A 27,713-nucleotide genomic window follows, 5' to 3' on the forward strand; every position below is an offset into this window, starting at 1 on the left:
CAGGAGAGGGATAAATGGAATTAGAACATTCTGAGGTCCTTTTCACTGTCTGGAAACTGGCGAAAGTACGAATTTATATTAGACTTTAATAATAAGTCAAGAAACAAATGATGTAATCTTCCAGATCGTCCCTTAATGAATAGGAAAGAGTGTATAAGTGACAAGATGATAGAGTGGGAAATGGAATAACAAGAAATATTAATTCAAAAGAAGAGACGATGGGAAAAGAAGAAAGGGAGAAGAATTGGAAGATGGGAGAAATAATAAGAGGCAGATTGAAACTGAACCACATGAGCAATGCCCTTACGTGTAAGTGGTCTAGCGCTCCCAGTGGAAGCCGGAGTGAGCAACAACAAAGCAAAACAAACCCCGACTGCTTGGTACCTAGAAGGGACACACCTTATATTAAGGATAGGGAAGGCTAAACATAAAACAACATAAGCACAAGAGAAAAATTTAGTGTAGTTGTGCCAATATCAAAGTAGACATTAAGGCAAGAAGCAAAGAGTGACACATAGAGCCGACGGGCTTGTCCCGAAGTAGCCGCACCGTCTAGTAGAAACACGGTCTCTGAGCCTGCTAGACCCTGATGCATCAACTCAGGAAACCTGCAAGCATCCAGCACTGCAGAAAATGCTGGAGAGGCTGTGGTGGGCAAGACCAGGCCAGGCCCCACAGCCCCGTGGGGAGACAGGCTGGTGACTGGTACGCAGGGGCAGTGGTCAAGGGTAGGTGGCAGCTTGACCAGACCGAAGGCAGCCTCGGTGGCTGGCGAAGCATTGTTTCTGGGTGGTCTTGTTATTCCATTTCCCTCTCTATCATCGTGTCACTGATAGGTTCTTCTCTATTCATTTAGCGATTATCTAGAGAATCACACCATTTGTTCTTGACTTAGTATGAACGTCTACTATAAATACCTATATATTTCTACTGTGGTCCCCACAGTAGTGGGGTGATGGTGCTGCAGGTTTGGAAGCACAGGGGTTCAGGTGGATCGCATCATGGGGTGCAAACGGCAGGTGCTGAGCAGGGCAGGTGGCCTGATTCTGAGTGTGGGGGCATTCCATGCCATTCAAAAGTACAGTCAAGCCTCAGGGCACAGACTTGGAGAGTTCTGGGCCAGGAAGCTGCAAAGTTACACAGATTTACAGGAAAGATGGGAAGGGCAGAGTGGGTTTCCTAAAACTTAGAAGAGAAGGAAAAGAAGGGCCTCTTCATTGCTGAAGATCATTAAAGCACAGACAGGAGCAGGCAGACCACAGAGGCAAACCTATAACCTGTGATCAGATTTAAGAATCTCCAAATACCATCTCCTTTGCTTGGAGGGGCACACCCTGTATTTGGCATATTAAAGGCCCTGAGAAGTTGTGAAGTAAAGACAGTCATTTAATTATATTTATTTTGGCAGTTCCCAAACTTATTTGACTATGATGCTTTATAAAAATATTTATTAACATTTCATAGAACATCACAGTTCCAAGAAAAGCGGATAGGAATATATTGACAAAAGGCATTCTTGGCTCCAGAAGCTTTGAAAGCTAAAACCACAGAGAAGCCCTGACTCTAGAATCTTCCCCGAGCCACTCTCGTGGGTCTGGATGGCTGTGGCTGCCCGGCTGGGCTTCCCTGGGCTTGGGCACTGCTGGCATGCCTGGTTCTCTCTGATTTGCAGCAAAAAGAAATGCTGCACAGCCCTGGAGCCTTGTGGGAAAGGCAGGCAGGGGCCTGTGTGGAAGTTCTGGGTCCGAGGTACAATTGAAAGCCATTCTTTCTAAAAAGAAGGTGCTTCCGCGAGAAAGCAGACTTCAGTTAACAAGCGCGAGCCAGAGGCCTCTCCCAGCACGCTCAGCAGAGGGAGGTGGGTTAGAATTCTCACTGTTCTGGGCAAGGAGCGTTATCCCTACAACTCAGGGTCCCTGAAGAATGCCGGGCCTGGTTTTCAGCCAGTGGAGGTGCATTCATTTCCTAGAGCCGCCATAACAGTTGCCACTGGAGGGCTTAAAACAATAGACGTTTATTCTCACCGTTCTAGAGGCTGCACGTCTAAAATCCGCCTCGGCAGGACCACGGTCACTCCCAAGGTTTTGGAGGACGACCCTCCCTGCCACTTTGCTTCTACGGGTCGCCTCCGTGTTTCCTGGCTCATGGCCGCACAACTCCCATCTCTGCCTCCATCGCGGGCTGTCCTTCTTCCCTCTGAGTGTCCCTGTGTCCTCTCCTCTTCTTGTGAAGACACCAGTCATTGGATTTAGAGTCCACCCTACATCCAGGAGGATTTCGTCTCAAGATCTTTAACTAATTACACCTGCAAAGACCCTATTTCCAAACAAGGTGACATTCTGATGTTCTAGGTGGAGGAGAATTCTGAGGGGACACAATTCAGTCCGCTACAGGAGAGGTGGGAATTCCACCGGCAGGTTCCAGCAGGTGTCCTGCCCCCGCCCTGGCTGGCTTTCCTGGCTATGGAAAGACAGCTGTGGGAAAGTCCATGTAGGAGCTCAGAGGCTGGGCTGCCCATGCAGCCCTGAGACTCACTGAGTGTCATGATGACTTTGTGAAGAGCCACTAGCCTCTCACCTCCCAAACGCAGCCTTTCCATTCGTGTTCTCACTATGGTACAAGACTCCAGTTGCCCCAACTGCCTGTAGCGTGGGGCCTACAAACCCTAACATAAGGGGTGTCTGATGACAAGGGAGAAGGTAGCATTTGCGCGACACACTTAGGCCATACGGAGAGGTTTCCCAGGACGCCACTCCCTGTCACTGTTCTCCCAGGGCCGCAGCAAGCAGTGCCTCACGGTGTCCTCAGTTGGGAGCTAGCTCTTGAACTTACAGATCAGCCGTTGCCCTTTTCTGGGCACTGGGCAGCGAGCTCAGGCCACTCTGTGCCAGCCAGACACACTTAACGTTTAATATTCTAACAGCCTCAAGTGGTCAGAGGCAGCTCGAGTGCACCCAGGGGCCCCACCCCCGGAAGCAGCTAGAGAGCAGGCAGGACAGGGGATGGGAAGGATATTGACCAGGTGAAAGTGGGTCAGGGATGGAAAACATCGGGGTGACCCTGGTGGGGCTGCGCTGGTGAGGGGGTGCCTTGCTGGGAGTCCCCAGCCTCAGCCTCTCATGGAGCGAAGCTTCTGTCTACACCCCCCCTTTGCCAAGACCTGAACCCCCTAATCCTCACGGCTGCAGGGTGGACATGATTACCCCATTTCACAGAAGAGAAAACTAAGGCTCAGAGAGGTTGAGAAAACCAGGGTGACCAACCACCCTGCATTGCCCCAAAAGGAGGAATGTCCTGGAACATTGGACTTTCAACTGGGACAGTCCCGGGCAAACTGGGACTGTTGGTCACTCTCCTATTAAGCAACAAACCTGGGGTGCAAGACACGGCCCTGCCTGATGCTGCTGTCCCAGCTGCTTGGCTCTACCCAGCTCTCCAGAGGAGGGAGAGTTCCGAAGGATTTGATCCCAGCCGCTGGAACCCTGAGCTCTCTCCATGCTGGGGGGAAGCTGAGCTCAGTCAGCAGACGAGACAGAGAAGGAGGCCGGGAGAGCAGCAGGGGCCGGAATTAAAGGCTTGTCTTCTTAGTGCTGCGCTGCTGAAAAGAACGCAGTTTTCAAAAGTCTTTAACCTTTTTTGCACAGTGGAGTTTGAACGTTCCAAGTAGATTTGTTTGCAAAACTGGACCGAGTTACACCGTTGGTTTGGAGGGCTCTCCTTTCATAAGAAAACAACTGAAGAAAGCCACTGCTTTCTCTTCTGTCCTTAATTTTCTTTTAAACGAATAGCAGATGCTTTAGGGGAATTGAAACAGAACCTGCCGGCTGAAAAACCAAAACATTGTCCTGCAGCTTCTGCACCGTTCCTCAGTGGAGTGCCTCGGAACCTGTGTTCCTGTCCCGCTGCCTCGCAGGTGGCTCTGTTTTCACCTACAAGGCTCACGAAGGACGGCGCTCACTCCCGACAATGGCACCAGGACCCGTTCTTCACAGGGACAGGGCCTCAGCGGCCACTCGTCATTCAAACCCTGGTCTCAGAGATTTCACGTGCAGGGCCAGCTTCCAGTTTGGTCTACTCAGGAATCTCGGTGGGCTCGAACTCAACAAACAAACTAAATAAACCTCCAGCCATCCGTAGGCAGAAGCATTACGAGGCTTAAGATTTCGTAAGTGGTCAGAATGCTTCCTGTACCCGCAGGGGGATGAACCTTCCAGAAAGCTCCAGAGAGGAGAGGATACCCCCTCTGCTGGCGCTTCCCACGTAGCCCAGCCCTGCCCTCCTCGACTCCTCCAACTCCCTCTCCTTCCCAGCAACTGGGCAGCCGGCCACTCCAGGGGAGCCTGGCGGGCTGTCCTGCTGGGCATGAAAAGGTCCTGGGTAGAAGCCTCTTGGGGACTGGAAGTGCCTCCTGGTCTGCGGGGCTGTCTCCAGCAACCAGTCTCCAGGAGGCTCTGCCCGGGCCCTCGACTGAAATCTCGGGGGAGATCAATTTGGCTCAAACACTTATTGAAAAATCAGAGCCTTTATTTTCCTTTGTCTTTTTGCTCTTTTGAGGCTATAGCTAGCTATGTCCTTGAACTTGTGAGCTAGTTCTGCTTCTGGAGTCGGTCAGAGACTCCATAATGCACCTGTGGACAGACTCTCTTTGTTTCTGGATAACTTGGTCCTGGGGAATTCTACCAGGACCCTATTCCTTCACCAGGCCCTGAGGCTTGGGAGCAATTGAGTCCAGGAGGCCACAGCCAAAAGGGAAGGTGGGTTGGAGGGACGTGGGCTTTGGGCACAAGAACTGACTGTGGGCAGAGGCAGAGCCCAGTGTCCGGATCTTTCCCTGGCTGTGTCCTCCTGGTGCCGTCGCTGTGCCTTGGGAGATGGCTGCCCGGTGAGAGTCCAAAGGGCTGGGAGTGAGCAGCCTTGGCGCCTGTGCTCAGGCCGGGTTCACAGACCCCTGCATGCTGGGCGGAGAATCCACAAAAACACTGAGCTGGCAGGTGCCCAGGGAATCGCAGTTTAGGAAAGAACAGCACCAACAATTGTATAGCATCCCGTGCAAACACTGCTATAAGAGCTTTACGTCACTCAGCCATCCCACAGGATAAGTGCAATGATTGATCCCTCATTTTGCAGGCGAGTAAACTAAGGCACGAGAGATGTAGCATGCTGCCCACTTGTACATGGCTCATACATGGTGGAGCTGGGATTCTAACCCCGGAGTCTCATTCAGGGTCCAGACTTTCAGCCACTACAACAGACAGCTCCTGTGATGTTGGGGGTCTCTGCAGTCACCTTGCTGTTACAGAAAGAACATCCTGGTGGAGGAAGCTAAGAGTAACACAGAGACAGCCTGGGAGGTAGTGAGCACCCCATCACAGGAGGTGTGTAAGCAGAGACTAAATGCCACTTGAAAGGGACCAGGGTAAGGCTGAGTCCTTGAACCCTGGGACTCCTAAGAAGCAAAACAGAAGGAAACCTGAGGTGACATGAATTATTCAGAAGACTGAAAAGGCTCAGGAAATCTTATGAGTGTGTTTCTGTTCTCAGGGTTGCTTTTGTTTTGTTCTGTTTGGATTTGGCTTAAGTGTTTTTGGTTTTGTTTTTGTTTTCTTCCTCATGAAACTCCTAGGCTTGGAAAAAAATTGTTTGATGATTTAAATCTCAGCTTCGTATAGAGAAAAGATTTAGTTTCTCTCTGGGAAAAAACATTAAATCCTTTTCCATCAACCAAGGTCAGATCAGTTCAAAGAGAGCCCTGGGGCTGTGTTCTGGAAAGAAGCTGTCTGTCTCCAATGGCCAGCCTCCTGCAAGGCTTAGACCCCTGGATCACCCCTGGTGCTGCAGCGCTGGGACTTCCAGAAATCCTGTTGCGAGTGTGGCACCATTGCTCTGTCCCCTGCAAAGAATGGCGTCCTATACTATACCCAGAAAGTCTGTGTGCATGTCAGGCAACTGTGCCCACTCCAAACTCAGCATGAATTCCACGGGGTGTTAATAGACAGCATTAAGTAAAGGGAGGAGGGAGAAAGCACAGAGGGAGAAGGAAATTCCTCATCAGAGGGACTTAGCTAGTGTTGGTTCAAACACAGTTAAGCAGGTTTCTTTATTGCAGGACTTCTCAGAGCCTTTAAAAGTGTTGCTGTGCACTATGAATTTCCAAGAGGAGGCATTAGAATGTCTCATTTTCCCAACTCATGTGGTCTCCACTCTCTTGTTTTTTTTCTGAGGAATGTCTTGTGGGACTAGTATTTCTTAGCATTCCCTTTTGAAAATAATATTTTAACCTTAAACTGTCACCTCTCTGGATTATAACCTTTCCTCTCTACAAACATTTAATTTATTTCCACCAATATTTACTGAGCGCCTGCCGTGAGTCTGCAGAGACTGAGCAGGATGCTGGGGCCATCTCGGAAAGGACTCATTCTCCCACCGGTTTTCTGAGCTCCACTCAGACAAGAGGTGGAACTTTCACAACAGTAACGAGAGCCAGGATGGTTTGTGCCAAGCTACGTGCTAAGAGCTTCACAACTCAACAAGGGAAGCACCCTCATTAAGCTCATTTTACAGATGAGGAAACTGAGGCACAGGGACATTGATGTGCCAGGCTCACAAACTGGCAGATGGCAGAGGTGGGAATTAGCCCCGGGGGTCTGGCTCCAGGCACGTGCGGGACTGCCGCAGGGACACTGGGCAGGTGGAGCGAGCAGGCCGGGTGGTGGGACAGGACTGAGTGGCCCCTGTTCTGCCCCCCCCACGAGCACGCACGCTGCGGGATGCAAACGCTGGCTTTGCAGGACAGAGGTGCCTCTTGGTTTCACACCCGTCTGCAGATTTCAGAAAGGAAAACACGGAACAATGACACATCTTTTTTTTTTTCTCGAAAGTACTTTTTTCTGTATTCATTAATTACAATGGGAGATGTGGTTAGACTAACTAAACACTCCAGTTATTAAGTTTTCTGAGAATTGCACTTACATAAAACACCATGTGTATTTTCTAAAGGAAATGAAATATGATGAGAGACAAACGGGTGGAGGAGGTAGTCCTGTTACTTGTGCCAGGGGAAAAAATGGAAACTTTTGAAATGAGATTACCCAACACCTGTCGGGAACCTTTCTAGAACATTCTCCAGAAAGTTGCGGGGGGCACCTGTCTGGACAAAGTCTGGTGCCTTAGGGTTGAGGATTCCGGGTCTAAAGCATCCCCCTGGCGCTTTGTGAATAGATAGTCTCGGTCACTCACCATCGCCTGAGCAGGAGGAGCAGCGCCCCTTCCCCGACTTACTTGGATGGGTGCTGAGTGGCCGCCCAGGTGAACACATGGAAGGAAAGAAAACACGCAGAACCCTGAAGGCAAGGCAAGGCAAAGCAAGGCGAGGTGAGGTAGCTGGGCAATCTCCTTTCCTGACTCCCCTTTAGACCTGCCATCTCATTGCATTCCAGCAGTTTCCACAACTGCATTCTGAAAGCCCAGTACCTTCTCTTTGCTTTTAACACATTGACTGCCACACTAGAAAAAATAATTCTTTTCCTTGGGGCCATGGTGTTTTATTACGAAAATAGAATAAAAACTTCAAAAACAAAACTATCCTTTCTAATTTAATGAAAAATTTGTTATTTTTTATTGTTTTCTGTGCATGAGTTACATGCAACTTGAAAAATAGTTCTTGCAGCTCCCAGGGTGAAAAGATGTGTGAATTACATATGCTTCACAAGGCCCCAGGGCCCCAAACTAGTGTGAGTTAAATATAATTCACATGGCAGTTAATGTGTTAAAGCGGCAGCCAAGTGTAAAGTGGAATTAAAATTGCCATTGCATTTTAATTGAAAGTGTTCTTTCATTCACAAATTGCCGAGTCAGTCAAAATAATCACGATCAGCCTCCCCAAGAAACACCCCCATTGGCTAGAACATTCGCACTTGTCTGTCGTGCCTGCCTGGCACTCTTTCATTTCATCAGCACAATTCCAAGTTTGTGCCCAAATGCCTTACTGTAATCACGTATTATGGCTGAGAATGAAACATCATGGGTAATCACAGCCCAGGATTCACTGAAACATAACACCGTCCTCATGCAAGACGAAGGCTCAGGACATAAACAGGTGAGAGGGGAATTGTTTTCTTATGTCTATTATGTTGAGACTTTCTGAGGCGCATGTAAGAGGGACAAGAAGTTTGTATAGATCTGCTCTGTATCTACTTTGAGAGAACAGAATGTCCTGCCACCACCTCCAAAGCAGTGGGAAGACCCAGAGCAAGCCTTTGGAGAGGCACGCCACCTTTGGTAGAACAATTCATCAGTGAAAGCACAGGCAAAAGGTAACAGTGAGTGACAGGCAGGAAATGGCTCCGACAAGCCCAGCCACGAGGAAGCACCTAGCACTGGGCCCTCCTGAGAACTTGCTGCTCCCACCCAGGCTCCCTGGCAAGGAAGGGCCAAGGCCCTGAGCAGCAGCTGCTGCAGGGGGTGGCCTGGGAGGGGCTGCTGCCCTGAAGTCATTCTCAGCCTCATTCCTGATTCCAGCTGCTTGTTTCAGCCAGCGAAGCCCTCTTGCTAACATATCGATAACACTATTTGTAAAGATCCTTCATGAAAAGATCCGCTGGCATTCAGAAAGGCTAAATGTGAAAAATGGTTCATACTTGTTCAGCTCCTGGTTTCTAATGCTTAATAGAAGTGGCACAGCAGTTTCAGCTCTGTGCCCATACCACCACCAGGGAGGTGGATCACGTGTCCTGTTTAGAAGGGGACTCGCAGCTTTATCTTGACATAGGCTTGGTCTCTGCCTTGCCGTGAAGAGTATGAACAGCTACACCAGCCAGCTGGCTGACACAGACCCAGGCTCTCGCCGTGTCTGCCCCCGGGCTCCTCCCCAGCTGCTGGGCTGAGTTCCTCTTCCTTCCCACAGTCAGGCAATGCCTCCTTACCTATTCGATGGCCTCAAAGAATATTTATTTTTCAAAATGCACTACTTCAGAATAAAATGTCTTCTTTCTCCTCTGCTTACTAAGTTCAGCATAGTTGATGGTGGTTATGAACTGAATGTTTGTGTCCCCCACAAAATCCTGTGTGGAAGCCTTACCCCGCAATGTGATGGTTTTGGAGGTCTGGCCTGCAGGAACAAGTCTGTCAGCACCTTGATCTTGGACTTCCAGCCTCCAGCACTGTGAGAAAAAAATGTCTGTTAAGCCACCCACTCTATGCTATTTGGTTATAAGCTGTCCAAGCTAAGACAATGGGTGAATAAATAAAATATATGTGGACAATCTGTGTTTGCCCATGGCCTTTAGAAAGTCTAATGTACCTCCCAGGCAAAGAAAGGGCAAGTAAAGTTAGCCAGGCACAGGACAAACTACAGATGCTGGATGTCTTCTAGAACTGTTAGCCAAGGCCCTGACCGAGGAACAGCACTCCTAGGACATTCGTCTCCATGAGCTCAGTTCCTTGGCAGAGGGGACCAGACTGTTTAGTTTCTAAGGGTAGAAAGAGGCCATGATTCTAAAAGTCCTGCCTCCTGGCAGGTGTCAGGCTATGTGTCTCCCAGGCCCAGGAGGGGAAAGATGGGGACGCTGATTCCCTTGCCTCTAGGAACCCTGCTCAGGCCAGGTTCCCATTCAGGAACTCAGAGGTGGACTGGCCCAGGGTGCGGGAGTCAGTCCTACTCTGTGCCGCACCACGGAATTCTCTGTGCAGGTTTCTCTGGACCCAGAAGGAACCGGACTGCAGAGGATGGGCAGACGGTGACCCCAGGGGCCTGCACATCACCTGACCTCATGCACGGTGACACAGAGAACACAGGCCTGGATGGGATTTTCCTTTTATTCATCATTTTTGTAAGTTATAGACATTTAAATTCTCAGTAATAATTTATAATAGTTACATCTGATATACTTCAACTGTTAGAAGAACACAAAGAGAAAATTAGAGTACAAAGACAGACTTCAAAAATGAGGTTACTATTCTGCATCAGAGAAGGAGTTAAAATTCAAAATACCAAAGAGCTCACCTACTGGAACTAAAACATAAAGCGTTAAACCTCCCTAAGAGCTATGAGCCTGAAATTACAACATTTAGAAACTGCCTAAAACCAAGGAATCAACAGTTCTGTGTTTTCATGGTAAGAAAACAAAAAATGCTTTGGTAAGCTATCTTTAATGTTTAAACATTTCTGCCCTGTTTATATCTTGAATGATTGTATATAAACACAGGCGCAGCACATATTTGAGAATAGGTCTCACAAATTTTTTACTGTAGGTTTCTCAAACATGTTTAAATTTAGTCAATGAGAAAAGTGATTCAGTCTATTGAATTTTAAGTTCAAAAAAAAATTAAAAGTAATTCCAGGGACTCTTAATGTTCTCTTTCCAAAAGTATAAAATGTTCTGCACTTTCACAATCTGAGGCAGTCACATTTTCTCTGAGATCAATGCAGGACACAAAACTTGCTCCTAATGCAGACGCCTGTATACTGTTGTGCACGTCTAGCTTCAGAAAGGTGGTGAAACAGCTCACAAGGACCCTTTCTTCCTCATCGGTCTGGACTGTGATGGCGACCACAGCCAGACCAGCACCCCCATCCACCTGCCTCTGAGGTCGGAGTCCCTGGCAATATTAGCCTGTCACTCTTCGGTCGGTTCTTCCTTGGTGGACTCAAGCTCCTTCAACAAATCTTTGCCAGCTGCTCCAGCTTTCGAAGCAAAATGAACTGCTCCCTGTTTAAAACCAAGGTTCTTTAAACTTCGGGCATAATCTGCAAATATAGCAGCGATGAGTTTCTGTAAACTCCAGTTAAGGAAAAGAAGAGCAAAGGGGACCGTGACTGGGCTCCACACAGGCTCCCAGAGGCAGGGAAGGGGAGCAAGCTCTGCCGGGCCGCCCGGGAGGGATCCGGTGCTCAGGGGCACAGCACGGGATGGGCGCAGACGCCTCTTCGCTGGGGGAGGGTGACTCCTGGCCAGCGGAGGCCATGTCTCCATCTGTCACAAACCACCCTTCGCACCAGCTGGGCCCAAAGCAGCTGTGTCCAGAAGACCCAATGAGCATCCATCCTCCCAGATTCCCCCAAAACCTACACTCAAGACTGGAAAGGGAAAGATGAGAGAAGAGAAATTTATGTGCACACCCTCATTCACCTGAAAGTCTGAGAAGTTGGCAGTTTAGGAACAGATACAGATATTCAAAATGTGTATGTCAAACCAGGGTCACTTTACCAGTGATTAGGGATATGATCTTTAGTAAGCTCAGGCTTTACTTTAATTTTAATTTAATGTTTAAAAAATTTTAGTTTAGTATTAATTTTAAGTTTTCTATTTTAAAAAAAGCATACACAGAACCAAATACCTGCCATGTGAAAAGTAGCCAAATGTAGTAATTCCAGAAGAAGTACACTGGGAAGAAGTAGGGTTATGCAAACACCAGGCACTGGAGCTGTATTCCTAAGCTCAATCTTTTCAAGGAAAAAAATGTGACTCAAGTCACATGTGGAAGAAATGCTCTCGCTGGTGGGTGGACCACAGCGGCGTGCCTACATGACACAACTCTTTTAAGTGCTGCATTTTGTTCAATATCAGTCACTATGGGTGACAGTGGGAGTCTTTCTATTTTAGTTATTGCAGTATATATTTTCCAGATAAATATATGAAATTTATTCCATGGAATGCCTTGTTTTGAAAGTTCTAGGCCCTTAATCCTTTCCTAAATTCTTCTTTCATCACCTTTTTAAGTTCAAACAAGACGTGGGGTCCCTGCCCCTTACGGGCCTCCCTCCTCCCTCCACCTTACACAGAGCTGGCGCCATGACGCAGCCCCTGCCTTCCAATTCCTACTCCTCCCACTTCTCCTTCTTTCCTGGCTTTGGGGAGTCAGAACATGGATCTTTCTCAATATAATAAGTAAAATAAATAAAGTTCCTGCCCAGGCAAAAACAACTAAGAGGAATTTCCAAACCCACGCATGCCATTTTCTTCCTCTTCACCATAAACAACTTTGCAAAGGATATCCGTGTCCTCAGTGACTTCAAATGCACCATACTTGAGACAGGCTTCCACAAACAAGGCTGCTCTATCGAAGTATCTCATGCTGCCCAACAGAAAACAAAGTAAGAGTTATGCTTCATGGTTATGTCATTTGTGGGTAGAACCATCTAATGGTGTATTTCTCTATACTGACTTGTTCACATTTTCCCTGGAAATCTGAGCATTGCAAAAGTTATACTAGCAGCTTTATAAGCTCTGGTTTATTTAAAAAAAAAAACAACGTGTGAATGATGCTCATGTCCCTCGCCCCAAGCTTTTTAAAAACTAATACTTAAAAAAATTGTGAAATAGTTCAAGTGCACAGAAATCTACAGAGCTTGTGGGTACAGGCTTGTATCTACAGAGACAAGTGGGTACAGGACCCATGTACCCACTTGTCCAGATTTATCAAATAATCTTGTGTCATATTTGCCTCAACCTATCTCCCTGAGTTTCAAATAAATAAAATGTCCCATAATAAGTGATGGGTATTGACTCCTCTTCAAGATACTCAGAGGGGACACCCCCAGCTCGCTGCGCTTTCTGTTACTCTTCCTCCAGCTCTCTGGGCTTCCTCTCAGTTGCTCTATTCAAAGCTGAATCATCTGCAAGTCTCTGAAGACTTCTTTTATATTCTTTTTAAATAGGTACCTGTTAGATTTGACCACTATATTGTTAGGAAAATATCACAGCTCTTAAACCAAATGAAGAATTAATGGATAGGAACAGTTCCTGTCACTCTGCACATCAAGTACTACCATCCACCTGCTGGAGCCTCAAGACAGCGTGAAGTGGTTAGTCGGGGCAATCCTGAGCAGCACGGGGCACGCTGAGTATACCTGTGCAGCGTCTCTGCCACGCTGTAAAAGCAGCCCAGAGACAGAAGGACCAGGAGGGCCTTTGACTTCTGATTGACTTGTGGAGAACAAAGGTGGTCCACCCACCGCTTCAGGACATCAGTGCACTCTTCAGAATTTAAACGGACCTGAAAAAGATGCCCATGTTAAAAATAAAAACATTCTGCACTCTTTAAAGAAAAAAATCATTCAGTCAAAGTGACCTCTATTCCCATGAAACAAATACTAGGCTTTGCTTGACTAACATACTGCCCTGAAACCATGAATAGCAGCGATAATGACCTGTGCCTGCCTGCAGGACCTAGGGGCCCGGCAACACCCCTGGGCTACAGTCTGGACTCAGACCCCCAGCAGGGAGTGGAGGCAGCTGCTTTCATTGAATTGCTACCAATGTGAGCTCCATTTTTCAATAAGAAATGCAATTTATACTCATAAAGCATAGAAAGAGGTGATAGTTATAAAAAAATTTGCAAAGCAGGCTTTGCAGGCCAAAGAATGCTTCCTAGTCAGGAGCCAAAAGTTCAAGACTGAACTCTCTGTCCCAAGGTTGAAGGCACCTACTGGGATCACCTACTTTCGCGAGCCATGCCGCCCGATTCCACTCGCCATACGTCTGCAGGTAGCGGCAGGCGTCCGCAGCTTTATCGATCAGGCAGAGCAACTGGACGCCCTCTAGGAGACAAAAGAGTAGCCCCTGAAGTGACGCTGCAGCTTTCTTTGACAAGTCATTAAAAAGTAAAATCACCACTTGATTTCATCTAGTCTTGTGTATTTTATACCTACTGGAGACATTCTTGACTTGAATTTTAAGACAAGATATTAAGAGTTCTGCACTGTCACCACTCAGGACAGGATATAGTCCAGAGGATAAATAGTAAAGCATCTCTCACTCACAGGCTTTATTGTTCTAGTTTGCCTGGGATTATCCAATTTATGCCTATTGTGTTGGCAATTTTTTTTTTTTTTTTTTAAGAAACAAGGTGTCCATTTGTCTCCCAGGGTGGAGTGCAGTGGTGCAATCATAGCTCACTATTATCTCAAGCTTCTAGGCTCAAGTGATCCTCCTGCTTCAGTTTCCTGAGTAGCTGGGACTACAAGTGTGTGCCGCTATGCTTGGCTAATTTTTTAAAAATTTTTTTGTAGACGGGGGACCTCACTATGTTGCCCAGGCTGGTCTTGAACTCCTGGCCTCAAGTGACCCTCTTGCCTCAGCCTCCACAAGTGCTGAGATTACAGGTATGAGCCACTATGCCCAGCTGTCTTGGCAATTATTAATACTGGCCCCTTTCATTCTTAAAGTGTTCTGGTTTAGATGATTATAGACATCTTATAAATACCTATGACAGTTTTTCCATTTTTCTTCAGTGTATATAAAAAAGAAAGACATGTCCCTAATAATCAAATACTTTGCTGGGAACAGGTCTGATTTTTCCAGAGTACTGACACGTATACCCACAGAGTGTACTGCCTTACCTGCCAACTTGCCATTGGCAATCATATTAGTTGCCACCAACTTAATAGTGCTCTGCGAAGGGCCTGATGAGGTGACAGTAGTGACCAAACAGGCTTTCAGTGAATCACAATAATAATGCTGGTTATCTGCACTTGTTTCCAATAGCAACTGCACAGCTCTGTCTGTCTAATAAGAGAAACAGTTTTTCTAATTATGAGAACATTTTCCTCCAATATAACCTTTTAAAATTCATAATGTAGAACAAGATGTTCATTTTCAAATAATGCTCTTGAATATTTTGTTTACATACACAAAAACTGAACAAAAGTACAACACAACTTCTTTGAAATAAACATAAAATCAGAGGCTGCTGTATCCAGGTGCTCAAGTAACTGGCTATTTTAGCTCTATATCAGTCAATTGAGAGACATAAAAACAAAACAAAACAAATAGCTAGGCTTCATTTGACATTATGAAAGCCTAAATTACAAGCTGGTTAACTATGTTTTTACTTTCTTACAAGGTTTACTGGCATTATTTTGAAAGAAAGCCTAAATCTACCGGAAGGAGTATATTTAGGAGGGAAATATTATGATACATACACACAGCATTGCTTGCTCTGAAATACTAATTAGCAACTTCATGTAGCATGAAAAGAGTTATGAAACTGACATACTTGACCCAAGAGTAGTAGCTGGTCTGTACATTTTCTTGTATGATCGTAAGTTGACCGTTTTACTTCCTGTAGATTGACCCTTTCCAGTTGAAATTTCTAGAATAGGATAAAAAGGAAAATTAAGCCTGGATTATAAGACTCTTGAATTATTTAAATATTATTATACTTAATAAAGTCATTTTAATAAACACTACTGTAACTTCTGGGGGTTACTAGGTAATCAGCTTTAGAGAAATCTAAGAATCTGCAAAGAAATGATGCTAAAATGCATTATTATTTGAATGCATGTCTGCTTGCTTACAGAAACTGGCACTTGAGTCAAAACCGGATGAAAAAATGCTACGTGAGCTGATGTATTCTGCTGTTCTGCTGGAGGTTAAAAGGTAGGTAAATTATAAAATAAAATTATGAAGCCACGTTTATATATTTCAAATAGTAAATTCAACCCAAGTGAATAAAATATGTTATAGAAAATTAATAAAATGAGAGAATCAAAATGAACCTAAGTTTAAGATAAAAAGACCGTTTAATAATAAAATTTTAATGTATATTAAAAACATAGTTAAATGTTTATGTTCTTTTAAATAAGACCCTTTTTATGCAAATGCACCAAGGGGCTTATTTCTGTTATGTGGACATTAACTTAGTTTGAAAGCTTCCCAAGTGTAAGAAAGATACTTACAAAGACATAAGTAACCCAGATTATAGCTTTAAAGGTTTTAATATATAAAGTATAATACCTGAAAATAGGCATTTTCACAGAGTATATCGTAACATATATCTAGTGGGTTGCTCAATTTGTCCCGAGAAACAGCTTCTTTGGTAGCTGTTGTGCTTGCTGACTTTTCCTGGGACAAGCTGTGCAGGTAGTGGGCAGCGACCGTCCAGAAGTGCAGCTCCGACTCATCGCCATAGAGCCTGAGAAGGGAAGGGGGCAGCTAAAGTCAGGACCACACCCACACAGCGCACCTGGGCCTGGAAGGGGCTTCCTAGAGTAGCCTGCTGTACCCAGACACGGTACTGTCATATCTCGGGCCTGGCCAGGTGAAAGGGGACAGGCAGCAGGTTCTCCAGGTCTGCTACTGTGTCTCCAACAACACAGGGGCCTGACTGCACGGCCCCCTTTAGACCCCAACAACTCTCTGTTCTATGTGATGATCAACTGTTTACCTGGTTTGCATTAGCACACCTTGCAATTTGGACCATAGCTTCACATAAGGAGGAAGTTCTTGGATAACTGGCTAGATTAGGTGTGAAAGTAATTTACTATTTATTCTCTGGGGAGTAGAGGAAAAGGTGTTTTTTATAATTGACAACTCTACTGTACTGTGAGGAAGTACAGGTTAGTGCTTCTAAATACAACTTATTATATATTTAAATACATGCCATTTGTATCTGTATCTTTAAAACACACATGTTAAAAAGCTGTTTGTAGGAGGGAGTCATCTCAATAGAGAAGGCCTAGATCTCACATTTAAAATGTAATTGGATTTTCCCCCTATCTGTATTACTACTCTCAAAATTATTTTAAGTCAAATCTATAGGATGAACTGATATATTTTTCTAAAAATCTAAGAGTCTGTCAGTAACAAAAACTCTTAAGAATAATGACTTAACTTGAAACACTCTGTCTCTCACACAGAACACTTCCAACGATCTTACCTTGAAACAAGCAGGCACCTCTGCAGGAGAGTGAAATCTGGGTCAAGCAAGAGTTTCTTTATGTCACTGCAGACAGGAATCCAGACAAACGTAAGATAAAAGTTTTGAATCAAAAAATAAAGGGAAGAAATCAATATACTCTTGAAATGGAAAATTCCAGTCAAAGAACATGTTTAGAACTTACAAAAAGTTATTTGCCATGACCCTGAAATTACAAAAGTTTAAGGGGGCTGAGAGTGCATCTAGGCTTGGAGAAATACCTGCCAACCACCACAGGGGGCTGCAGGGCTCTGATTCTGGTTTATAGGCTTGCAACAGTTCAACCCACATTTAAAAAAAAAATAAACAGTTTCCCAACTATTGCTACAAGAATTCCACTATTGATAAAATCAAATTTTGCTAATCATCAGAAACAGTATATACATTCAGAATTTATTCGGAAACTACTCCAAAAATAAAATATTTAAGGAAGAACGGCTAGTATTTTTATAAATTGATATTTCTAAAATAGCCAAATATCAAATATCCATACATCAGGGAAGATATTCTTTACATCTGTAGTTTCCCATTTAAACATAAATGTTAACCTTTGGACAGGGAAAACAACAAAGTAATTACTTTGAATTTGCCATCAATAAAACATTCTGTTATACTTAGTTTATTAAATATTATATGTGGCAGATTCTAGACTACAAAAATGTGTTGTTTTACAAAAAACTCTTTCTGGACCTATAGTTTTCTCCTTCCTTTACAATATTTCTCCTTCCTTTGCAATATTATTCCTCATACATTCTTTTAAATGCTGCTCGCAAGAGGGAGCATATTCATTTCTTAGCCAGAACTGGGCACAACGAGCACTTGATACAGAGAACCCATTTTGTTAGAGTAGGAGACTAGGAGACAGGGCTGAGACCAGACGCAGGGGCTTGAAGAGTGGGTGCAGGTGTTAACGTAAACAACCTCAGGCAGAAACTAACTAGGGGGGCTGATAACCAAAGGCAAGAACCAGCTTCAACTGGCTTGTCAGCTATCTCTGTCACTTTTCGTGAACTTTGGCTAATTAAAATGTCATTTACTTGTAGTTTTAAAATTTCTCCACCCTTGAAATCACCATGACAGTTCCAAGACAAGCATATAAAGTATAAAAATAGAAGAAATCCAATTCTAAGAATTACTACCCAGATTCTATTAATAATTAAAGCCAACCTCTTACCCTTAAATATTCCTCCCCTCAATTAGTAACACTTCAAAGGACCAAAAACCATTTTCTCCCAGTGCCGCTGCTCTCTTTCCAGCCTGCCTGCTTGCTCGCTCCTGAGAGTGTACTTTTGCTTTCAATAAAAGCTGTCACTTGCTTGGCTTACATGGTACATCCTGAAATTCTTTTCTCCTGATGATCACCAAGAACCCCGAAAAACCTCCACTCAGAGGCCAGTAACAATTTTAGAAGCAGGAAGCAGACACAGAAGAATCACCCTGAGTGTATCCCCCAGCTTAAGGCTTCACGGGGGACTTGTGGTAGAGGCGGCTGAGCTGCAAGGATGCTCATGCTTACAGCATCGAGTCCTGTCCTGATGTGAGACCACAGCACTAGAACGTGGGGGAGACAGATGCTCTGTCACTATGACTAAGTACTTTCTCTACAAAACAAAGATTCTGAAGGGAAGCAAACCTCTGCAAACAGAATGGTCTCTTCCTGGGCCACTAATATCAACTAAAACATAACTTATTTAATTTTAAAAAGTGCAATTTATTATATTTTTCTTTCTCATGATCTTATCTACTAATAAAACACAAAGGGCTTACTTAGACAGTGAATTCAGCTGCTCTTGAAGGAGATTCTTTATTTCTTCATTTTCTGGATAATCACTGCACAGAGAAGATTTTGAATGAGTGTATTATTTCTTCACTTAAAACCATTTAATTTCTTCACCAGAAAAAAGTTGTATAAATATAGAAATAACTTGATTAGTTTTGGTTAAAAACCTGGTTATAGACCAAAGCAGCAAAAATTTACCCAGGGCCCCTCCAATCATCTTTAATGTCTGCTTTCATCTTCTTGAGCAACAATAAAAAAAATGGGTAAAGAAAGCCTCTTTGGCTTTCAAGAAAAAAGACAATTTATTAGCAGGCTTTGAAAATTATGAGGTTTAGATTCCTTTTAATAAAGAATTCATTCAGCAATGACTAAAGGAACTTGCTCATTCTGCTTTGCAGAATGGACACTTGCTTCTCTGAGGAGACAGTTCTTGGAGAACAGACAGCTCATGGCACTGTTTGTAAATCCCCCACCCCATGCCCACCTGTGCATTCCACATGGCAGAAGTTCAGTAATCTCTGTGGATTTAATAACCACTCATAATAGTTACTGTGAATTTTTTTTGTGTGCAATGAGACAAACATTGAGATTTATATAACACAATATACCCCTCAAGTAGGCCCATTGATGCCCCTTTTAAAAAGAATTAGCCTGCCCCAAATTCCCCTTGGTCTCCATCGACCCTCTTCACATACATCCTTTTCCCTACCATGGCAGGTCCATGCTCAGATCATAAGAAAACCACACAGCCACCTGAGAACAACACAGGCGCTGCAGCTCCTTGCTGACCTCCGTCTCCAGGGCCCCAGAGGGCTGGAAGTGAGAGGCAGACTGGAGGTTCTTTCAGTGTCCCTGCCTTCTGTTGGCTTGGTTTTAAGCATCCATTCCCTTTAAACCCTGGAGTATAGGCCATGGTTGACTTTCACGGGTGTACTTTAACTCCAAGTAAATTATGAAAGAAAAACAAAAATGGAAAAACTTACACACAAGAAATGTCCAAAGAATACTGTCCACTCCAAGGCTGGTGTAATAAGAAGGCTTTTAAAGCAAGGGCGGCCCTTGGAACAAGGAGATAGGGGCACCACACAGGATCTACACCAAAAAAAGGGGGGGTTTCTTTTTTTAATAATATAAAGTTTTATACTAACAGTGAAGCTTCAGCTATAAATTGTATATAGAATAGCCAGCACAGAGCAGTGTATAAATCTGGTGCAATTGAGAAAGTATATTCAATGTAGTTACTACTAAGGCAACACAGGCTAAGAGTGGAGAAATTCTATGCATTCAAATTTGATTAATATGTTGTCTCCCTCCACCTTTTTGTTTTTAGAGACGGGGGGTCTCACTATGTTGCCCAGGCTGGTCTTGAACTCCTGGCCTCAAGCTATCCTCCTGCCTTTGGGAGGATACAAGCTGGGATTACAAGCATGAGCCATAGCACCCAGCCACACATGACTACTTTCTCCATTGAAAATTTCCTAAAATATACAGAAAGCTCAAGTATTTCTGCTAAGAATCTATCCTCTCAATTGAGAGGACAATTCAATTTATTTTATAATAGATGCAAAATACCAACTGGATATCAAAGACTGAGTACGGAAAAAATGTAAAATATCTCATTAGTGATTTTTAATACTCATTATATGGTGAAAAGATAAAATTTTGGATATATTGGCTTAAATAAAATTTTAATTAAAATCTTTTTCATTTCTTTCTTTTTACTCTTTAAAATGTAGATACCAGAAAATTTAAACTTATATATGTGGGTCACATTTCTATTGGATAGCTTTGCTTTAGAAAACTTCATTCTATGAAGTTAAATACAAATTAAACCATACCTAAAATATTTTATATGGACTTTTCAATATAAAAGTCAGAAAGTGGCTGGGAATGTTTCTAATATTACTTTTTTTCACACTCAAGAATTTTAATATTGATTCAATAAAATCACTTAAAATGCAGGCCATATTCAACAGCCCTCTGTTATTCCCCAAATATCCTGACAGCTGTATTCTTTTCAAAATCTAGGGTCTAGCCAAGGCTCCTGCATAGCATTGTCATGTCTCTTTAAGCCTCCTCTAATCTAGAGCAGTCCCCCTACTTCTTTGTTTTTGGTCTTATACCACATTTCCATTTTTGAAGAATCCTGGCCAGCTGTTGTTGAAAATGCCCTACCTTCTGGCTTGTCTGTTTTCTGAGGATCAGATGCAGGGTGGACATTTTTGGCAGAAACTGCACACCAGGGATGTTGTGTGCTACTCAGTGCATCGCATCAGGAGCGTGTTAGTTGTTTGGTTACAGGAAACACTAACTCTGATCATCTGGTTAAAGGGGTACTCATCAGAGTTCTCTCTTGTCAGGGCACTTTTCCCCCTGTGTAACTGGTAACATGTGGGGGATATACTGTCAGATTGAATTTACTATCCTTAAACATCCTTTTACCGAGTGATTTACATCCACAAATGATCCTTGCTAGAATCAAATACTGCATCAAGAGCTGCCAATTGGCGATTCTCTAATTCTGTCATTCTTTCTGCATTTTTCAACTGGCATTCTTCTGGACACTCAAGCTTTCCTTTCTTGCCCACTCCCTTTTATCTCTCTCTTTGACTATTACTACAGAATGATAGATTTTTGTGTGTGTTCAAAACTTACAGCAATACCATTATTCTTCATGATGCACAGGCTGCCCTAGATTTGGGAGGGGAAGCCTTTCAAAACCAGTTTGTCCCCTTATGCCAGGTCCTCCTTGGTTTTCCACTTACTTACTTGAGTTCTGGTACCAAAGAGCTCTTGCAGCCTCATCCTGCACCTGTTCTGCCTCTGTCCTATAATAAACTATTTTTCCAAGGAGCCCTGGCTCTTTTGAGTCAGGAAATGGAATTTATAAACCAAAATCTGGGTGCTACATGTGCTCATTGCCAACGAGTGACATGGCTCCTAGGCCAGTGGGCAGAGCCAGGAAATATATATTTTTAAAAAGTCATGAATTTTTAGCAATTCAAACCCACCCCTGGAGTGTTCTTCCTTACTGACCCCCACTCCACATTTTGTATCTCCCTTTGACCTCAGCAGTGACCCTGGTGTCTAAAAACTGCAATCTGATCACTAATTTGTCCCAACCTATCACCTGCACAAACAGCTTCAGAATTACTCGTGCCGCTGTCAACCTGTGCTTAGAATATAAACCATTAAAGGTGTACACGAGGGTTCTGTGTTTCAGTTGTTTGAACTATTTTTGTGTTTATGTGGTTATGTTACCAATTTGTTATACAGTTAGGTTCAACTGTCTCTTGCATTCAATTTTAGGGTTTGCTTTTTTTTCATCCTTGTTTCACTGTATTTTTTGAATATGTAAAACATACAAATGGTTCCAAAGTTGAAACTATACAATAAAGATGAATTCAGAGAAACATCACTCCTATCCCCATACTCTCCATCTTTCCATCTCCTCCTCCAACTATTCTCATTGGTTCCTGGATTATTTTGCCTTTTTTTCTTTTTTCTTTTTTTTTTTTTTTGCCTTTTGTAAAATAAGCAAACATACTATATGTGTGGGTATGTGCATGTATGCATAAAATTCCCCCTTTCTACACAAGCAGACTATACACACTCTTTTACACTTCCAGTTTTCAATTACACATATCCTGGATATCACTCTATATCAGTTCATAGGCTATTTTCCTTATTCTGTTTTATGGCTGCATAGATTATTTCATTGTGCTGATGTTCCCAAATTTATTCAACTCATCTCCTATGGATAGTAATTGGCTGTTTCCAAAATTTCCTATGAATATCTTTGTGTACATTTTAATTACAGGTATGGATGTACATCTTAAGATAAATTCTTAGTAGCAGGATTGCTAGGTACAAAGGTAAATGTGCATACAGCTATGTTAGGTATTGCCAAATCCCTTCCTTAAGGATTTCATTCACCATGAGCAATGTGTGAGAGTGCTTGTTTCCTCACAGTCTTGCCAACAGAGTATCGTTTCAAGCTTCCTATCAATCTGATAGGTGAGAAATGGTTTCTTAATATAGTTTTAATTTGTATTTTTCTTATTATGAATAAACATGTTTAAGAGTCATTTGTATATCTTTTTTCTCCCTTGTAGATAGTCTATTAATTACTTACAAATACTCTCTCCCAGGTTATCATTTATATTTGACTTTGCTTACAGTTTCTTTTGCTATGACACTTTTTTAAAAATTCCATTTAGTCATCTTTTCTTTTACATCAGGTTTTAAAAGAAGGAATATATCTGGTAGGAATGAGTCTTACCTAATTACCTATAATACCACAAAACAGCACTGGAAAAGATAAAAGTGGCTAGCTTATTTAACTCTCTTTCTTTCTACTCATCCCTAATAGTTACAATCAACATAATTCTCAAATTTGCAAGTCAGCCCCCCCTTTTTTTTTTTAGAGACAGACTCTTGCTCTGTTACCTGGGCTAGAATACAATGGTGTCATCATAGCTCACTGCACCTTAAACTCCTGGGCTCAAGCAATCCATTTGCCTCAGCCTCCAGAATAGCTAGGACTATAGGTGCTTATCACCACGCCCAGCTGATTTTCATATTTTTTGTGGAGACAGGGTCTCACTATGTTGTTCAGGCTGGTCTTGAGCTCCTGGGCTCAGGCAATCTTCCCATCTTGGCCTCTCAAAGTGGTGAGATTGCAGGTGTGAGCCACCACACCTGGTCCCCTTTCCTTTTCAGACGTAGTAGTTGTTGGCATGAGTCACAATATGTTTGGAAACCGTAAATGTCAGAAAAAAAATTAACAAAACACATTAAACTTGGAATGGTTGAAGAGAAGTTTCCATATTATCTGATCATTTCTTAATCAATGAACAAATGAAAAGACACAAGAGAATATTAGCAGAAAGCAGCATCTAGAGTGTTTATGTAAAGTGAGCAAGACAACATTTATCAAGTCTGTTTGAGTCAACTGAGGGAAATGTCCTATTTTTAAAAACAAATATGTGTTATTTCTCCAACAGCAAAACATTGTTGATGGCATCCCACTAAGCATGAAGAAACTAAAAGTGATCTCTACTACTTCTCATCCTCAAATACATTTAAGTGTTTCCTCTGAAGGGCGAAGATCAGTCCATGAAAAAGTAATAGGGGATCATCTCATAGCTGGAGAAAGTCACCTACGAGAGCTCAGTCACCTCTGGAAATTACAGAATTAGAACGAAAAGGCAGTTATTTAGCATCATTGTTACTTCTCTTAGATGCATTCTGTTCCATGTGGACTACAGCTACCTGAGGTGTTCATCATAAACACACCCAGGCTGTTAGCTGCCTATATGCCAGTAATGCAGAAAATCAGGAACCAAGGAACCAATAAGAAAAGCAGTAGAAAAATCACTCCTCCACCACGTGGAAGGGGCAAATAGCAAGCTGAGGTGGCAATCTGGGAAGAAGAGGACCCCGCACTGGTGGGAGGTCAGGGGAGAAGGGAGACAAGGAACACTCCCGCCATTCTGGGCAGGACAATTCTTCACTGTGCCAGACCGGTCCGGGCCAGGTTGTTTAGCATCCCTGGACCTCCCCACGCCCGCAGGTCATTGTGATACACTTCGAAACGCCCCATATGAAAACTACTGAAAATAACTGTGGAAGCTAAGGCAGATGAAGTGCAAAGGTGTGTATGAACTTGATTTTAGAAAGCTTCTTTCTGCATATACTCACTTAAGAAAAATATGCTCAGTAGTAGCCCTTAAAGTTGGGGAGGAAGTTAGGTTGAATAGTCTCTGACACAATGCTAGTACTATTAAAGGGTGTGGAAACCACATCATACCAGAATGCTACTAAACAAGTCTAATACTCTTGGATTTCTTTTACATACTGCTAGAAAGACTACTAAAGTTTATTTTTATATCATTTTATGTGTCTGATAAATGAAGCAGCAGACCTAAGAAAGGTCTGCTCAAAAACTCAAAAACAATGATTCCAATCTTCTAAATTTGTCTGACTGCCCTCCCTTTATTGGGAGGAAAGAAAGAAGAAGAGGCCTATCTAAGCTGTCCTATAAAAATGGACAGATTTGAATCAATATTTTGTGATGTTTTCTATTTGTTATCAAGGAAAACTGAAGAAAATATATAAAATGCTGATGTATCAGTGCATATGAGTTAAAATGATTTTATTTTTATCCCATATCATTAAGCTCCCCAAATACTTCTAATTCCCCAAAGGAGAAATATAGTACATAAAATGTTTTATTCTAAACCCAAACCAGCCATGCGCTTGGACGTAAACACAAAAACCTCTTTTACCTATCTCCACATTTGTACGACCATCAGTTTTTATTCTTTACATTTATTGAGTGTTGTTCTGAGTTTAAATTTCAATTCATGGAATGTATACATGATTTTATCGACCTTTCCTCATAACTATTTTAATTTTTTTTCTCTTTCTGGTGGAGGCTATACTAGAGATTGAAAAGGAAGATTTGTTTTAATATTTAAACAACTTTAAATGAAAAATGCAATCTAAAATCTGGTTATAGGCCAGATGTTCAAGTGTGGTATTAAACTTGGGTTAATATGAGGGACTCCATTTCTGTAGTCAGTTTAAGAATAAACTACCTTGGATTTGGAGATTTTTAGACTCATATTTTAAGTTAAAGGAGAAAGAAGAGCTTTTCAAACATTTAGATTATATTTCCACACTTCTTTACCTAAACTAGTAACTAAATTAACAAAATAATCACTCTTGAAGTTCCCTCAATTTCCATAATAACTTTAGGTTTAAAATGAGTATTGAGCTTGTCCTTCCCTGGGAGGAGGTCCTAATATCTCTGCAGAGCTGGCGAATGACTCAAGGACTGATATGGGAATGCTATGCTCAAATTCTGGTTTCACCGCATGGCAGGCACAGTTACATGATAAGAAGCGGGGGGACACAGACACAGTGGGTAGAGCAGAGACACACTGAAGCACACCTCAGGCAGTTCAAGGTAGCCCCACCAACATTCACAGCAATTTGGCAGTGGCTCAAGCATGAACAGAAAGTGAAAGGGCAGGTTTTCATAACCTTACTGACTCTAAAACAGCCAAATACTGAATCTACAAAGGTACAGACAATTCCCACAGCTGACTCAGTAAATGACTAAACAAATCTCTTATAAAATTTTCTACAGATCAGCCTGGAATATGCTGGGAAAATACTCAATGCAGGAAGGTCCCTGCTCTGCTCCAACTGGGATGACAATTACTGTCTCCCTCCAAAAGTATCTTCCAAGGATGAACACTGCATTTTGTCAGACAAAAGCTGTCTTTTAAACTGATGGATGGATGCACTCACAATCTTCCCATTCTTTTCATAAAAGTCACATATGAGGTTATTTTACTAAAATATTTTTTATTCTGGTAAAATGCAATCTCAAAACAACAGTATGAAAAAGGGCAAGATACTGTGATCACCTAATTTTGCTTTGACTGGCCATTTAACAAGTAATAGATAAGTGTCAAAATTCATGATACTGAGAATACTTTACAAAGTGACTTTTCAATGATATATGGTTGCAAAAGATACAAGGTTCATTATTAAAAAGCCTTATCACTCCTCTGAAGAGTTCTCCTAAAATCTGAGTAAGCCATTTTTATGAATGTAAATATCTTTTATCTTATTAACAAACCACTAAGAAAAGGGTAAAAAAAGTGGTACTTATTAATAGGAAACCTGAGTTGGGAATGATGGACAACTATAGTTATAAAGAGTACAGCAACTCAGAAGTAAAAACACTCAAGCTTTAAGTTAATGTATTTTCTTAAATTCAGGTTCTTAGGAAATAAGACTGAAATGAAAGCAGAAGTAGCTCTCTTCTCCCTAGCAGACAACAAGCTGTGACAAAATAAAAGGCAGAGGTTCAAAGCCCCCTTTCATTAGAATTCCATACCGGTTAACTCTTGTTCATCCATTCTAAAACACGTGGACTTCATAGACATCTCCAGGACTCTGATGCACCCGTCATCTGATGCTAAGATCACTTTATCTGACGTACACCAGTCCACGTCCAATATCCGAAAGGTCACATTTCTTCCACTTCTTAAACTGCTCACCATCTGAACCTTTAAGAGTGAATTTGGTTGTCATTTTCACACAGAAGAGGAAGATATTTATCATTGTGGATTAAATGGTTAAGGAAGACTGCCTGTGGCAAAGGCCCAGTGCAAGTTTAGAATTGAATAGCCTTTGAAAATCTATCTTCCACAAGTAGAACACATTTTAAAGGTCTCAAAGACAGTGATAACATGAAAAAAAAAAAAAAATGAAGCTGTTACCTCCAGAGCAGAAATACTATAAAGTAAAAATGCTAAAAATAGTTTTCATTTCTAAATCAGAAAGGAGGGGGGGAAAAGCAGTTATTATGGCTAGCCAGCTTCATTTACGTTTTATCCTCATGGCACCAGGCCTACCTCTTTAGTATCCCACACTTCAGCGCCGTCATTGTACATTGCTATTAACTTTTGGTTTCCTTTACCAGGAGCAAAACGGATCTTCTTCACCCAGCTTCGGTGTGTAGGTATTCCTCTGAGGACAAACAAAAACAAAAACGCCAATACAATGCAGAGTAATATCTAGTCACCAAAAACTATGTCCCATGTCTTTTCCTATTTCCATTTCTGACAGGTCTGATGAAGGGAGACCCATTTTCCTTTCTTGGATAGGGAGCCACATCTGACAGAAAGGACCTGGCCTTTAATGTCAGCTAGAATAATATCCCGGGACTTCTGCATGGGCCACCTGCAGATAAGGGTCTCCTATGAACAATCAAGAGCTTGGCTCAAGACCCTTCCCCCCAAAGTCAGGTGATAAAGGACCCACTTTACTAATTCTGCTTGCCAAGTTCCAAGCCTCCAATGAAACCATATTGAGAGGTTATCTTTTTCTTTTTAACTAAATAACAAGATTTCATTCTTGGCTCATACCTGGATACTCTGCCTTTCAAATCCCAAAAATTTAAATTTCCATCCATATCTCCAAGTACTAATGTATCACCTTTCCAAGCGATGCATGTAATACTACCCATACTTCCCTAGAAAACAGCAACAAACACAAATAAATTTCACTACTTATAAGCTGTCATAACACAGAAATATTTTTACTTAATGACTATAATGAAATAAGGAGCTTTTAATAAAACTTAATTATAAAGGGTTTTGCTTTAGTAAGAATGCCATCAAATCCTGAAACACTGACTTCAGACACTAAAAGAGCT

At 42.6% G+C, this 27,713-nt stretch overlaps 1 protein-coding gene across 2 annotated transcripts in view; it reads right to left on the reverse strand.

The window, feature by feature from the left end:
• Window positions 1-9,777: 9,777 nt before the first annotated feature.
• The window catches only part of WDR11 (WD repeat domain 11), a 56,699-nt gene continuing 38,763 nt past the window's right edge, over window positions 9,778-27,713 (reverse strand). Inside the window, exons 17-29 of one of the 2 annotated variants that reach the window (XM_076009745.1) lie at window positions 27,424-27,530; window positions 26,911-27,025; window positions 26,391-26,562; window positions 19,459-19,567; window positions 18,463-18,525; window positions 16,657-16,722; window positions 15,735-15,912; window positions 14,995-15,090; window positions 14,339-14,504; window positions 13,440-13,537; window positions 12,848-12,993; window positions 11,992-12,072; window positions 9,778-10,770 (exon numbers count right to left, since the gene is read on the reverse strand). In XM_076009745.1, the coding sequence (XP_075865860.1) occupies window positions 10,614-10,770; window positions 11,992-12,072; window positions 12,848-12,993; window positions 13,440-13,537; window positions 14,339-14,504; window positions 14,995-15,090; window positions 15,735-15,912; window positions 16,657-16,722; window positions 18,463-18,525; window positions 19,459-19,567; window positions 26,391-26,562; window positions 26,911-27,025; window positions 27,424-27,530 (1,554 nt within the window). In that variant the 3' untranslated portion in view covers window positions 9,778-10,613. The remainder of the gene's footprint in view (window positions 10,771-11,991; window positions 12,073-12,847; window positions 12,994-13,439; window positions 13,538-14,338; window positions 14,505-14,994; window positions 15,091-15,734; window positions 15,913-16,656; window positions 16,723-18,462; window positions 18,526-19,458; window positions 19,568-26,390; window positions 26,563-26,910; window positions 27,026-27,423; window positions 27,531-27,713) is intronic. The other variant, XM_076009744.1, reaches the window with a different exon arrangement.

This window comes from Microcebus murinus, chromosome 14 (assembly GCF_040939455.1).
Source record: "Microcebus murinus isolate Inina chromosome 14, M.murinus_Inina_mat1.0, whole genome shotgun sequence".
NCBI classification, from domain to species: domain Eukaryota; kingdom Metazoa; phylum Chordata; class Mammalia; order Primates; family Cheirogaleidae; genus Microcebus; species Microcebus murinus.